Source organism: Furipterus horrens, unplaced genomic scaffold (genome assembly GCF_987537825.1).
Source record: "Furipterus horrens unplaced genomic scaffold, mFurHor1.1.pri manual_scaffold_17, whole genome shotgun sequence".
Taxonomy (NCBI): domain Eukaryota; kingdom Metazoa; phylum Chordata; class Mammalia; order Chiroptera; family Furipteridae; genus Furipterus; species Furipterus horrens.
The window spans coordinates 76903442-76918182 of NW_028327187.1; the positions used below are offsets into that span (position 1 = coordinate 76903442).

The 14741-nt window shown below is 39.1% G+C and overlaps 1 protein-coding gene across 2 annotated transcripts in view; it reads right to left on the reverse strand.

The window, feature by feature from the left end:
• Positions 1-14741, reverse strand: part of FAAH2 (fatty acid amide hydrolase 2) — a 126180-nt gene that overhangs the window by 27664 nt on the left and 83775 nt on the right. For both annotated transcript variants that reach the window (XM_090264248.1, XM_090264249.1), the window contains 2 exons: positions 6845-6964; positions 4252-4363 (listed from right to left, as the gene is read on the reverse strand). In XM_090264248.1, the coding sequence (XP_090120374.1) occupies positions 4252-4363; positions 6845-6964 (232 nt within the window). The remainder of the gene's footprint in view (positions 1-4251; positions 4364-6844; positions 6965-14741) is intronic.

A 14741-nucleotide genomic window follows, 5' to 3' on the forward strand; every position in this document is an offset into this window, starting at 1 on the left:
ATGAAACTAGACCACCAACTTATACCACATACCAGAATAAACTCAAGATGGATCAAAGACTTAAGTGTAAGCCATGAGACTATAAAAGTCCTAAAGGAAAACAAAGGCAGAAAAATTTCAGATATCCCACGTAGCAATATTTTTACCAATACATCTCCTAAGGCAAGGGAAATAAAGGAAAGAATAAACAAATGGGACTATATCAAACTAAAGTGTTTCTGCTCAGCAAAAGAAAACATCAGCAAGATGAAAAGTGAACCAACCATATGGGAAAACATATTTGCCAATGATATCTCAGACAAGGGACTGATCTCCAAAATATATAAAGAACTTACACATCTCAACACCAAGAAGACAGACAGCCCAATTAAAAAATGGGCAAAGGACCTGAACAAAAACTTCTCCAAGGAGGATACACAGAGGGTCCATAGACACATAAAAGAATGCTCAACATCACTAGCCATCAGAGAGAGGCAAATTAAAAATCACAATGAGATACAACTTTACACCAGTCAGTATGGCCATCATCAACAAATGAACAAACAACAAATGCTGGTGAGGATGTGGAGAAATGGGGACCTTAGTGCACTGTTGGTGGGAATGTAGACTGGTGCAGTCACTATGGAAAACAGTATGGAATTACCTCAGAAAAACTAAAAATGGAACTGCCTTTTGAACCAGTGATTCCACTGCTAGGATTATACCCGAAGAATCCTGAAACCCCAATTCAAAAGAACTTATGCACCCCTATGTTCATAGCAGCACTGTTTACAATAGCCAAGTGCTGGAAACAGCCTAAGTGCCCGTCTGTAGATGAGTGGATTAAAAAAAACTGTGGTACAGGACTCCTTGCCAAGATGGAAGCATAGGAAGACTTGCTGCGTCTCCCTCCACAACTAAGAAGGAATACAACTACCTCAAAATTAGAAACAAACAGAAGTTCCAGAAAATCAAAGTGCATGGAAATCCAGCAAAGATATAAAGAAGAAATACTCATCCAGATAGGTAGGAGGGGTGGAGCCGGGGCAGAGAGGACACGGTGTGGTGGTGGCAGCAGTGGTGACAGTGGCAGTTACACATTTTAAAAAGTCAGGAGGGACACCTGGGGAGCATTCCCAGCTCCTCACCAGACCATGCAGCTCACTGCCCAAGCACCGGGGAAAATCAAGCCTCATTGCTTTTGACTGTGCAAACCAGTGGGGGTTGGGACGGGGGCAGAAACTGCCAGTCTCTCAGCAGAGTCCACTTGTTTAAAGGGCCTCTGCAGACCTAAAACATCCGCAGAACCACCCACTCTGGGAACGATGGCCAGGGCAGCAGCTAGAGGGGCGCCAGTCCAGTGCGGAAGTGGGAAAAGTATCTGGAAAAGGGGCAAGTGCTTGTCAAGTGGCACTGCTCCTTCTCAGACCCCTCCCCCGCCTACAGCACCACAACGTGGTGGAACAGGTTGCTCTGTACTGATGAATCCCTTACAACGTAATAGGAGTGACAGCTCTGCCTGGGACACGGAAGCAAACAAACACAGGAGACTCCAGCCAAGATGGAGGCCTAGACTGACACGCCTCATCTCCCTCCACAACTAAGAAGGAATACAACTACTGCAAAACCAGAAATAACCAGAAGTTCCTGAAAAGAAATGGAAGTCCAGTGTATGAAGTTATAAAGAAGTGGTGCTCATCGGGACAGGTAGGAGGGGTGCTGGGGAGGAGAGGTCAAGCTGTGCTGTCTGCGGCAGCAGCAGCAACGGCGGCAGGACAGTAGTAAGCACAGACATCCATAGTTAAAGGGAGGCGAGAAGCGCCTGTGGAGCACCTCTGGCTGTAGACCAGACCCTTCAGCTTGCGATTCCAAAGCTGGGGAAGGCAGACCTCCGTTGCCTTGGACTGTGAAGCCCGTAGGGTGTGGGGACGGAGGAGGAAGCTCCCAGTCTCTCAGCGGAGAGTGAATGGCAGGAATCCATCTTAGATCCCCACCCCTGCAGAAAATGGCACAGTGTGGTTAGACGGGTCACCCGGTTGTTATGAGTGCACAGGGCTCTGCCCCCTATAGCATAGGAAGTGTGACAGCCCTGCCCAAGAAGCAAAGATAAACACAAAACGGTCAGGATGACACAGATCATGATAGAGATCCCAGTGACGCAGCTGACCAGATAGCAAATATCTAATCTAACGGACCAGCAGATAGATAATCTTTCTGAGGCTCAGTTTAGAGTTTTGGTTATAAGAATGCTTACAGACCTAACAGCAGATCTTAAATACGAGAGGGAAGGAATGAAGGCTAGTCCTGCTGAAGTGAACAAAAATACATACGAAACGAGTGGTGAGGGCAAGGAAACCATGGATCAAATGAACAAATCGGAACATAGAGATGGAAAAAACAGTGAACCAGTGCAGAAATAGGAAACGAGAAGTGAAGAAAATGAGGAGAGGCTCAGAAACTTATCGGACTTGGGGAAGGAAATAGACTTACAGGTCCAGGAAGGACAGAGAGTTCCAAAAAAACTGAATCCAGGGAGAACCACACCAAGACACATTATAATCGAAATGTCAAAAATTAAGGATAAAGAGAGAATCTTAAAAGCAGCAAGAGAGAAGAAGAGAATTATGTACAAAGGGGTCCCAATAAGACTCTCAGCTGATTTCTCAAAAGAAACTGCAGGCAAGAAGGGACTGGCAAGAAATATTCAAAGTAATGGAAAGCAAAAACCTACAATCACGATTACTCTATCCAGTGAAGCTGTCATTCAGAATAGAAGGGCAGAGAATGTGCTTCCAGGACCAAGGAAAACTGAAGGAGTTCATCAGATCCAAACCACTGTTATATGAAATGTTAAAGGGACTTGTTTAGGAGAAAGAGGATCAAAACGATGAACATTAAAATGAAAACTGTATCGCAACAACCAACACAGAAGCTAGGGAATCAAAATAAAGGCAAACTAAGTAGGCAACGACAGTGGGAAAATAATTATAGGTATGGGGAACATTATAATGTGAGGTCAGTGGGGAGGGCGAAGGGGGGAAAAGGAGGGAGATGGTACAGGAATTAAGAAGCATAGTAGGAGGGAGAGGAGTAAATAGGAAGAGGTTGAGAAGAACTACATGCACGATCAATGGACATGGACTAAGAAGGGGGGACAACTGGAGGGAGGAATATCACTGGGTGGAGGGGAACAAAGGGAAAAAAAATTGGAACAACTGTAACAGCATAATCAATTAAACATATTAAAAAAAACTGTGGTACATTTACACAATGGAATACTATGCAGCAGAAAGAAAAAAGGAACTCCTACCATTTGCAACAACATGGATGGAACTAGAGAGAATTATGCTTAGCAAAACAAGCCAGGCAATGAAAGAAAAATACCATATGATATCACCTGAAACAGGAGACTAATGAACAATACAAACAAATGAAAAGAAATTCAACAAGAAACAGAATAACAGTTATCAGGGGGGAGGGGGGAGGGAGAGAAGAGGGGTAAATAGAGGAAGTGTCTAGTCAAAGAACAAGTATAAATGATACATGGATATGGACAACGGGGTAGGGAATGACTATGGGAGAAGGGGTGGGTTGGGTGGAGGGGAGAAATGTGAGAAAAATGGGACAACTGTAATAGAAAAACAATTTAAAAAAGAGGTAAGAGTACTTTAATGTTTAAAGGGATAGCACATGCAAAAGTAGCAAAAACCTAATATTTGGCCCTTAGGTACTCAATGAGCATTTGTTTACAATAACAATGACCAACTCTACAACAAATGTCCATAGCTGCACTAATTTCTTTGGTGAGCTCCTTCAACTAAACATACTCTACATGACCATTAGTTAACATTTTGATAGGCTAATTCACCAAAATATTCCTGACGGGCCTATCCTTGAAGTCAAATATATTGTCTAAAATTTCCATATAGATATTTAAATACAATACATGACACAAAGAAAGCATTCTAGGTATTTGAGTTTCTAAGATAAACATTTGAAGAGCACCCCTTAACTTGGTACCCATGTGGCCTTTATGAATTAAGGTTTCTAAACCTATAAAGTGGGCATTATAATAGACACATTGCAAGGCAATGGGATAAAATGCACAGGACAGTGCATGGCACATAGTGAGATGTTAGCAAATGATGAATACTAATTCATTATTCATATATTTCAGCTTTCTTCAAAGTGTTGTGCATGGTTCTTATATTTTTGTAAGATGTTCCTCCCTCCCCTAAAGATATCAAACCAGAGAATAGATGACGTATATACCAATGGCAGGGATGGTGTGCACTGATAGGCCCAGGCACCATTTGATCAATTCCCACAGAGGGTTGATAGGCTTGCCATGCTCACTAAGTAGATCCACAAATTTCACAGGTTCCTGAAATTAAAGAACATTTTATTAACCAGTATCACACCAATACATTTAACTTTAAAAAAGAACTGGGAAAGGAAAGAGATTAAAATTAAAATGTGAAAACAAACATATCAAACTGCTAAAATAGGAAATACAAGTATTCTCTCAAAAAAAAGCATGGTTAAGACAAAAATATGGATAGGAATGTTCACAGCAGCACTATAAATAACAGCCACATAACAACCAGCTGATGAATAGATAAACAAATTGTATCAATTCAACAGAATATTATTCGGCCATAAAAAGAAATAAGATACTGCCCTGGCTGGTGTGGCTTAGGGGATTGAGCACTGTCCTGCAAACCAAAGTGTTGCTAGTTTGATTCCCAGTCAGTGCACATGCTTGGATTGTGGGTTGGGTTCCCTTTTGGGGGTGCATGAGAGGCAACTACACATTGATGTTTTTCTCCCTCTCTTTCTCCCTCCCTTCCCCTCTCTCTAAAAATAAATTTAAAAAAATATATTTTTTTGCTTTTTTAAAAATAATTTGTTTATTTTATTTATTTTTAAAGAGAGGGGAAAGGAGAAAGAGAGGGAGAGAAACATCACTGTGTGGTTGCCTCTCACTTGCGCCCCCAACTGGGGACCTGACGTGCAACCTAGTCATGTGTCCTGACTGGGAATCGAACCAGCAACACTTGGCTCGCAGACTGACGCTCAATCCACTGAGCTACAGTAAAAAATATTTTCAACAAAAGAAATAAGGTACTGATACAAGACACAACATGGATAAAATGCAAGAAACATTAAGCTAAGTGAAAGAAAATAGTAACAAAGCTCACAAAATGTATCATTCCCCTTATTTAAAATGTCCAGAATAAGCAAATCAACAGATACAGAAAGTTGATCAGTTTTTCCTAAGGCTGTGAATAGGGGCAGTGAGCCTATTGAAGGTAACTGATGAGTATGAGTCTCTTTTTTGTGGTGGCGAAAATTTTGTAAAATTGATTGAAGTGATGGTTGCAAAATTCTGTGTTTTAAAAATCATTTATGCTTTAGATGGGTGATTTGCATGATGTATAAATCATAATTCAATACATTTCTTATAATAAAGCAGAAAAATGGCCATAAACAAATATGGTTGAGAAAATGGCCACATCCTTTTTCCATAGTAAAGCTTCAAGTACCAACCATATAATGTACCTGTTCTTCAGAGAAGAACCATTACTGAGCAACATGGTCGAGTGCCTATGAATACCAGCTCTAAGTCAGGCATCATAATTCAAGGTGAGAGGAGACCAGTTTTTTCACCAATTTTAACAATCAGCACCTATTTTATGAATTTCTCCAAGTTACTCAACACAAGAGAGAATCTCCTGCAAGTGCTCAGAATAAAATTTTTGTTATTGATCTTTGATTTAGTTTTGTTCTCATACTCTAGTTATGAACCTACAATCCCAGAGTCAAACATCTAAGATTGTGGATTTACTTGAACTTCCTATTCTGAGGTATTTCCAAAGTGCTTATATAAAAAAAAAAAAAAAAAACAATTTATTTGTTTCTTAAACTCGAGTATAGTATAATTTTCCTTAAGGTAGAAAGGGATTGTGAAAGTGCTCCCTTATTGAAAGGCTACTAAATGTTAATAAAAATATTCTTAATCCAGAAAATAATCTTGTAACACAGGTATCAATAGCTTCATTTCACAGATGAGTAAAGTGAAGAATAGATAAGAACTCTCCCACCAAAAATAAAACAGAGGTAAGAAGTGGCTTGCAATTTGAATTTGGGTCTGTCACACTCCAATATACACATTCCTAATGGCCAGCATATGTACAACAGTTAAATAACTTTTGTTCCTTCATAATGTTAAATTTAACTTATTATTCTTAAAGAATTCATATTTAAAATCTTCAACAAGCCTGAAGAAATCATAAGTAAAGCATCTTTCACAAGTACCCACAACAGCTTCCAAACTTAGAAAACAACGGGATCGTAAATACATTGTAGAAAAGCAGATAATTGTGTGCATATCCATAAAACCCTCTGATGGGGGAGGCAAAGTGGGATCTTGATATTCAGAATTACTTAATCACTTTATGCTTTACTGAAACCTAAATGCTCTGATACCCAGCACATGCTATACTGGAATAAACTTCATACCACTGTACATTTGTTCATAATGTTACCTATGCTTGGAACACCTCTTATAACTTCTTTACCTTGTTATGGCTTCCAAATTATTCAAGTATTGGTAAATAGCAATCCTCTACCAGGAAGCTTTTCCTGATTTCCAAATACAGATGAGCCTTCCCTCTGTGATCACATAATCATGTATGCTTATACCAGTGTAGCACTCACTAAACTGTATAATCTTTAATTAGTTAACTATGTCACTATCTGCTTATGAATTTAATTCCTCCGTATCTAGAACATATGGCCCACAACAGGAGGCCATACATATTTATAAAAGGAAAGAAGAAAAGAAGAAAAGTAGTGAGCATACCTTCCCATCATGTCCTTTCGCTGACATCATTGTGACCCATAATTGAAAAGAATACTTCATTTCCTTCAGTGTAACATGTTGAACCGAGGCTCCTAGCATATTTTCCAGGTGATCCACAACCTTAGAAAATGAAGATATAACAATACACAAACATGTTTAGAAAAAAGTGTTATCATTGGAGAGCGATGTCAGCAAAATGGCTTACAAGGGAACTCCAGGCTCTCATTTCTTCATGGAAACACCAACATACAGACCGAAGTAGCTCTGTGAGACCTCTGGAAACCAGTAAGAAACTTCAGCAATAAAACAAATGACCTAAAAAGGAAAGCTGCACTCAAAGTGCTAAGAAATCTCACATTATCTTTGCTCCTTCTTGTCCCACCCCCTTCCTGGCACAGTGCAGAAACATTGGGAGGAAGCCACCTAATTACTAACTTCTACCTTCAGATGGAAAGAAAAGAGTGGAATTTTCTTGCAGATTTCTGGCTAATATAAGGGCAGCCTGGAGCACTGGTTTATCTTATCTCTTGCATGAGAGAGAACACTGATGGGAGGAATAGAGGCATAACTTGTATTTCAGGTTGGAAGCTGTCAAGAGCAGTGGTTGGAGCTGTGGTATGAAAGAGTTGCAGGATTACTGCAGACCTGTGGGTGTCTAGGTATAAGATATTACAGGCAGGGCAATAATATAAAACAACTAAGGGCTTGAGAAGAAACAAGGGTGAGAGAAATGACATTAAGAAGTAATTATATGTATTCAGGAATTGGAATTTAAAAATGTGAAGGCCTAAAAAAGACCCATCTCCAAAGGTTTTGAGAGAACACTAAATATTTAGGCCAGGTTAATTAGTAAATTAATTCCTCTGCACTAAGCCAGTCCACAAAGATGAGGAGAGGAAGATATTATTTTAAATACCTGATTAAAAAAAAAAAGATAAAGCATACAAAGAAACAGAGAACAGCCACTCAAAGGAACAAAATAAACTTCTGTAGGGGCACCAAATATTCCCTGTAAAAAGTTTCAATATGTAAGTATGTAAGGGCTTTAAATGTTCTTTGTAAGAAGTAGCAAGGACTTGCTAAAAGGCCTTGGAAAAGGAATGTAAGAAGGAGTGTTATAGCAATTAGTGATTTACAAGCTAAAAGGACCTCAGCCTCTTATCACCTTCCATTTACTTGTGTCTGGTTTATAACATTTGTGAAGGTTGTGCTTTGCAGAATGTCTAGCCCTTTGAAAATAAATTGCTTTGCAGGGAGTTCGTCCCTGGCTGAAGAGCTATGCTGCCGCTGGAGATAACCTTATAGCCTTGCGAATTTCTGTTTCTCTTACTGCCAAGACATTCCTGCAGTCCTACCCAGCCCCCTCTTCCTAAGGCTGTTTCCCGCCAAAGAAGAAACAAAGAGAGTGCACCAGTATAAAAACCCAGCGTTTAGACTCCATTGTAGGTTGGAGCATGTTAGAGACCAGCTCAGGGTCTGCCCAACTCCTGGCCATCATTAAAAATCCTTTGCTTAATTTATACACCGCTTCAGAGTGTTCAATCTCGCCTATATAGCCGTAACACCTCCAGATACCAATCCCTAAGTAAACACATACATCTGACTTACTTGACAAAGGCTTTTAAAACAACACTCTTAAAAATGTTCAGTGGATTAAAAGACATAACGGACAAACAAAAATCAATAAAATGATATCAACAAAATTACAATATAAACACACAGATATAAATTGTAATAAAGAAACAACCAGAGACAGAAGAACACAGCAGGAGGAATCACAACACCAGATATCAAACAATACTACAAAGCCACTGTAATCAAAACAGTATGGTACTGGCATAAGAACAGACATATAGATCAGTGGAACAGAATAGAGAGTCCAGAAATAAACCCAGGCCTCTATGGTCAACTAATCTTTGATAAAGGAGGAAGGAACATAAAATGGAGTGAGAAGAGCCTCTTTAACAAATGGTGCTGGGAGAACTGGATAGGGACCTGCAAAAAAATGAAACTAGACCACCAACTTACACCACACACGAGAATAAACTCAAGATGGATCAAAGACTTAAATGTAAGCCGTGACACCATAAAAGTCCTAGAGGAAAACATAGGCAAGAAAATATCAGATATCTCACGTAACAATCTCTTCACGGATACATCTCCTAAAGCAAGAGAAATAAAGGAAAAAATAAATAAATGGGATTACATCAAACTGAAGAGTTTCTGCTCAGCAAAAGAAAACAACAGCAAATTGAAAAGGAAACCAACCATATGGGAAAACATATTTGCCAATGACATCACAGACAGGGGACTGATTTCCAAAATATATAAAGAGCTGATACGACTCAACATCAAGAAAACAAACAACCCAATTAAAAAATGGGCAAGGGACCTGAACAAACACTTCTCCGAAGAGGACATACAGAAGGTCCATAGACACATGAAAAAATGCTCAACATCATTAGCCATCAGGGAGATGCAAATAAAAACCACAATGAGATACCACCTTACACCAGTCAGAATGGCCATCATCAACAAATCAACAAGCAACAAGTGCTGGCGAGGATGTGGAGAAACGGGAACCCTACTGCACTGTTGGTGGGAATGCAGACTGGTGCAACCACTATGGAGAACAGTATGGAATTACCTCAAAAGATTAAAAATGGAACTGCCTTTTGAACCAGCGACTCCACTACTAGGATTATACCCGAAGAATCTTGAAACACCAATTCAAAAGAACTTATGCACCCCTATGTTCATAGCAGCACTGTTTACAATAGCTAAGTGCTGGAAACAACCTAAGTGCCCATCTGTAGATGAGTGGATCAAAAAACTGTGGTACATTTACACAATGGAATACTATGTAGCAGAAAGAAAGAAGGAACTCCTACCATTTGCAACAACATGGATGGAACTAGAGAGAATTATGCTTAGTGAAATAAGCCAGGCAAAGAAAGAAAAATACCATATGATATCACCTAATACAGGAAACTAAAGAACAACACAGACAAAGGAACTAAATAGAACAAAAAGCAGAGTAGCAGTCAATAGGGGGGAGGGGAGAGGGAGAGAAGGGGGATAAGTAAGGGAAGGGTTTAATTAAAGAGCCTGTATGAAGGACTCATGGACATGGACAGCGGGGAGGGATATGATTGCGGGAGAGGGGGTGGGCTGGGTGGGGGAGAGAAATTGGGGGAAAAGGGGACAACTGTAATTGAAAAACCAAAATAAAAAAAAAAAAAAAAAAAAAAAAAAGAAACAACCAGAAATTCTGGAACTAAAAAACATAGTAAGTGAACTGAAAAATTCATTAAAAGGGTTCCACAGAAGACCAAAACATGCAGAATAATAAATCAACAAAACAAACTTGAAGACAGATCATTTGAAATCATTGGGTCTGAGGAGCAAAAGAAATAATTTTAAAAATATGAAGAGACTAAGGTATTAATAGGATGCCATCAAGCAGAAATATATATACATATTATGAAAGTCCCAAGAAAAAAGAGAAAAAAGGAGACATAGACATTATTTTAAGAAATAATGGCTGAAAACTCCCCAATTAAAAAAAAATTGATACACAAACACAAAAAGTTCAACAAACTCCAAATAGGGTAAACCCAGAGAATCCCACAGTGAGGTATATTTTACCAAACTCTTGAAATCAAACACAAAAGAAGAATTTTCAAAGCAGCAAGAGAAGTGACATATCACATACAAGGGACCCTCTACAAGGATGAATGGTTTTCTTAGCAGAAATCTTAAAGAGCTAAAAGAAAAAATAACTGTGAACCAAGAACAAAATGTACGGCAAAACTGTACTTCAAAAATGAAGGCTATGGCATTCATTACACTGTTGTCAGCATTATGGCAGTGCAAGTAACTTCTCTTTTTCTCCATTTATAAAATGAATTTGACATCCGTAGATTAACAAAAGTGGCTCTGCACATTACACCAAGGGACCCAAGAGGTTTCTAGCATGCCTGTGCATTCGAAACCAACAAATGGAACCTAGGTGGGGTTTCAGATCCAAGGGAGTCAGCAAAGTTGCCACATCCCTAATCTCAGACGTGGAAAGTGCGAAACTGTACAGATACATGTGAGTGAGATTATTTGTGTAAGATCGGTCTGCCTGAGGGATAGTCAAGCATGACATTGGAGAGGGATAGGGACAGTCAGAAAGCAGAGGAGAGGGAGGAATTTTCCAAGGCAATCCCAACGCCCACAGTGACACTGCAAGTGCTGAGGCTTCTGGCAACAGCAAGAGTAACCTCCCTGGCATGTAGGAATTGAAACATAGTCTATATCAAATGCATTTAAGAGATATACATAGGACATTTCATCCAACAACAGCAGAACACACACTCTTCTCAAGTGCACATGGAGCATTCTCCGGCATAATATGATAACACACAAAACAAGTCTGAGCAAGTTTAAGAAGATTGAAAAAATAATTATCTTTTCTGACCACAACAGTAGAAAACTAGAAAACAATAAAATAAAGAAAGCTGGGAAAATTTACAAATATGTATAAATTAAACAACACACTTGTGAATAACAAATACATCAAGAATAAACTAGAAGGAAAATAAAAATTGCCTCGAAATAAAAATAAAACATAACATATAAAACTCTGGGGGATGCTGCTAAAGCCTATTTAAACAACACTATAGGATGGAACTGGAGAGTATTATATTAAGTGAAATAAGCCAGGTGGTAGAAGACAAATACCATATGATCTAACCTAATATAGGAAACTAATGAACAAAACAAACAAATGAGCAAAATAGAACCAGAGGCATGGAAAGAAGGAACAGACTGACAGTGACCAGAGAGTAGAGGGAGGAAGAAGGGAGGGAAAAGGGGAAGGGTCAAGTATAAATGACCCACAGACATGGACAATGGGGTGGGATTGACTGTGGGAGTTGGGGGTGGGGGTGGGGGTGGGGGTGGACATGACAGTGAACAGCAACAGGGGAAAAATTGGGACAATGATAACAGAACAACAATTTTAAAAATTATATAAAAAAAGAAACAAACAACAATTATAGACCAAAAAAAAAAACCCGAGATGAATTCAGAATACTCTAACAATAAGAAGTATACACATTCTTCTAGTGCACATGGAACATTTTCCAGTATAGACATATTAAAGATGTTCGGTGTTACTAATCATTATTGATAACAGCATTCTCACAGGCATGAGGAGATATCTAATTGTTTTTTTTTTTCTTTTTAAAAAAAATTTAGTCTTTTTGTATTTTTCTGAGACTATATCAAAAGGAATACAAGACACTAATTCAAAAGAACATAAGCATCCCTATGTTCATTGCAGCATTATTTACAATCACCAGGATATGGAAGTAGCTCAAGTGTCCATCAGTAGATCAGTGGATAAAAAACAACTATGGGACATTTACACAATGGAATACTACTCAGCCATAAAAAGAAGAAAATTTTACCCTTTGTGACAGTATGGATAGACCAGGAAAACATTATGCTAAGGGAAATAAGCCAGTCAGAGAAAGACAAATACCATATGATTTCATTTATATGTAGAATCTAATGAACAAAAGTGAACTAACAAGCAAAATAGAGACAGACTCATACATGGAGAGCAGATGACAGCTAGTAGTGGGGTAGGTTAGGGGGTGGAGGGATTGAGGAGAAAGGAAAAAGGACTCATGGACATGGACAACAGTGTGGTGATTGCTGGGGAGAGAGGGATATAAGGAGACTAAGTAGTAATGGAAAAATAAAATAAAGATTAAATTTAAAAAAGGAAAAAAATACAATTAGATATATCCTCATGCCAGTGAGAATGACTATCATCAATAAATCATCAAACAACAAGTGCTGGTGAGGTTGTGGAGAAAAGAGAACCCTAGTGCACTGTTGGTGGGAATGCAGACTGGTGCAGCCACTGTGGAAAATAGTATGGAATCACCTCAAAAAATTAAAAATGGAACTACCTTTTGACCCAGTAATTTCAATTCGGGGGATTTATCCAAAGAAACCCGAAACACGAATTCCAAAGAAGATATGCACCTCTATGTTCATAGCAGCATTATTTACAATAGTCAAGATCTGGAAATAGTCCAAGTGCCCATCAGTAGATGAGGGGATAAAAAAAGCTGTGGTACATTTACACAATGGAGTACTAATGGGTTGTAAAAAGGAAGGAAATCTTACCTTCTGCAACAGCATGACTGGACCTGGAGATTATTATGCTAAGTTAAACAAGCCAGTCAGAGAAAGACAAATACCATATCATCTCACTTATATATAGAATATAATAAATAAAATAATTTAACAAACAAAAACAGAAGCATAGATACATAGAATAGACTGACAGCTGTCAGTGGAAAGGAGGTTGAGGGGCTGGGTGAATACAAGGTGAAGGGATTAAATATATATGTATTACAGACACACAGACAGGCAGAGGGAAAGGTGGTTGGAGGTAGGCAGAAGAGTGCAAAGAGGGGATAAGCGGGGATGGAAAGCACTTTGCTTTGGGCTATGAGCACACAATGCAGTACGTAGAGGATGTTTTGTTGAGTTGTACATGTGGAACCTGTATGGTTTTGTAAACCAATGTCACCCCAATAACTTCAATTAAAAAATATACAGTGAAGAAAACCCCAGACTGGATGACTTCACATGTGAGTTTTACCAAACAGTTAAAGAAAAATTAATGCTACCTTTCTTAAAGTCTACAAAAGAAAGTCAACAAAGAGGGAACACTCCTGAACTCATTTTAGTAGGCCAAAATTAGCCTGATACCAAAGCTAGGAAAAGACCCTACTAGAAAAGAAAACTACATGCCAATATCCCTGATAAGCATAGGTGTAAATACCTTTTACAAAATAATAGAAAACTGAATTCAACAGCACATTAAAAAGATCATTCACTGTGATTTATTGGGATTTACACTTGGATGCAAGGATGATTCAACATATACAAATCAATCAGTGATCATGTTACCTTGAATGATGCAGAAAAAGCATTTGACAAAACTCAACATTTATTTGAGATAAAAATTCTTTAAAAAATTATGTATAGAAGGAAGACTGGATTAGCTCAGAAGTGATGTCACCAAGATGGAAAAATAGGACATTTCTGATTTTATTCTCCCTCACAAGAAAAATTAACACTCAAGGACAAGACACCACTGAGAGAATCCTAAAACATGGATGTGAGGCTGAAGCAACCCTCTGTACCACAGAGATGAGACAGACTACTTCAGAAAGGTAACAGAAGGGGCTACACATTGACTGTATTATTCCTCCCGAAGACTAGAGCAGCACCGTACACCGAGGCGACTCCTGAGCCTCAAGCTCCTCTGGTTGAAAACGAGAACCCAATGGAAACAATCAGTACCCTCCCAGCAGATAAATTCACTTTGTCAAGCTACTAGTCTGGTCTTGCCCCACAGGTATTTCAAGGTAATATGGGAAGCACAACCACTTCAAATATGTGATGGGGAAAGGGGCTGGAAACAACCAGAACACAGATCTTGGCAGACCAAGATGATACCTTCCATGCCAAGTAGTAATCACAACCAATGGCTTTGTTCATCTGGAGAACAAAGTCATAGGCACAATCTGGCCAGGGAACTCAGCAGGGTGCAGATATACCTGATTTGAGTCCTCAAATGAGGAGTTTTGCTAGCCCAAGAGCCCAATTTGCTAATGCCCAGACAAGGAGTAGATTCATAGCCCCACCCCCTCTGGAGAGTAACTTAAGGCCCCATTGAACCAGAGTGCTAGTGGCAACTCCTAGAAGCTATGTGGCATGGGGCATTCCACATAGAGTGTAGCACTCCAGCCTAGGGTCAAGAGGGCAGAAGTGACCATCTTCAGAGGAAAGCTAGTACCAGGCATGATGGCTCCCTTACTAT